General features: G+C 53.3%; 1 protein-coding gene across 1 annotated transcript in view; it reads left to right on the top strand.

Annotated features, from left to right (window-relative positions):
- NOS1 (nitric oxide synthase 1) overlaps window positions 1-1,010 on the top strand; it is a 93,575-nt gene that overhangs the window by 66,670 nt on the left and 25,895 nt on the right. The window contains exon 16 of the mRNA XM_045296705.1: window positions 589-763. Coding sequence (XP_045152640.1) covers window positions 589-763 — 175 coding nt within the window. The remainder of the gene's footprint in view (window positions 1-588; window positions 764-1,010) is intronic.

Raw genomic sequence — 1,010 nt, 5'->3', positions numbered from 1 at the left:
TGAAGTCTCATATGTTGATTTAAGTGTGAGGACTTACTAAAGGTTTTTCCACATTCCTTATATTTCTAAAGCCTCTTTCCATGATGCATTTTCATATAGCGAATGAGAGTACAAGATTGGGTCAAAGTTTTCTTCCATTCTTTACATGCATAAGGCCTCTCTCTCCACTGTGAATTAATTCTCCTAGGCTGACTGAGGTTAGCAGAGTGAAAGTTTTCTAACATTCAGAAGGCCTCTCTCTCTCCAGACGTGAACACTTTTAAGGGATATTATTATCCTGAGAACCCTATAGCATGCAGTGTCTACTTGGAGGGATACCCGTGGAGTGGCCAGGAGCTGCAGTCAAATCGACAGCCATCGTGCTGTCGTGGCGGTGTGGTGGCGGTGGCGGTGTGGTGGCAGCAGCAATGTTCCCGCCCAGGACTGGTTGCTAACTGGGGATTCCCCTCGCAGCTGCCAAAGAAAGGGAGGCTGGGCTTGGGATTCCCTGCCTGCGACTGGCTGGCGGGACTTGAGCCTGATGGAGACAGAGCCCCTACTTCCGCGCTCCCCGGCTTAGACCTTGACCTTTTGTTGTCCTGTTGGCAGGTTCTCGGTGTTCGGCCTTGGCTCGAGGGCGTACCCCCACTTCTGCGCCTTCGGACACGCGGTGGACACCCTCTTGGAGGAGCTTGGTGGGGAAAGGATCCTGAAGATGGGGGAGGGGGACGAGCTCTGTGGGCAGGAAGAGGCCTTCAGGACCTGGGCCAAGAAGGTCTTCAAGGTAATTGTTCTCCCACCTCGCAGAGACCCGCCTAAGCCACGGAGAAGTAGAAAGAACGTGAGCAAAGCCCGGGTCCTTCCCCTAGAGCAGGGGTTCTCAACCTGTGGGTCGCAACCCCTTTGGGGGTCGAAGGACCCTTTCACAGGGGCCACCCGATTCATCACAGTAGCAAAATGACAATGATGAAGTAGCAGCGAAAATAATCTTTTGGTTGGGGGTCACCATCCGAAGGGTCCCGGCATGAGGA

This window comes from Echinops telfairi, unplaced genomic scaffold, assembly GCF_000313985.2.
Source record: "Echinops telfairi isolate 266 unplaced genomic scaffold, ASM31398v2 ScPeMD7_7412;HRSCAF=8450, whole genome shotgun sequence".
Taxonomy (NCBI): Eukaryota; Metazoa; Chordata; class Mammalia; order Afrosoricida; family Tenrecidae; genus Echinops; species Echinops telfairi.
The sequence above is the reverse complement of the archived record's forward strand: the minus strand, read 5'-3'. Positions and strand labels throughout refer to the sequence as shown.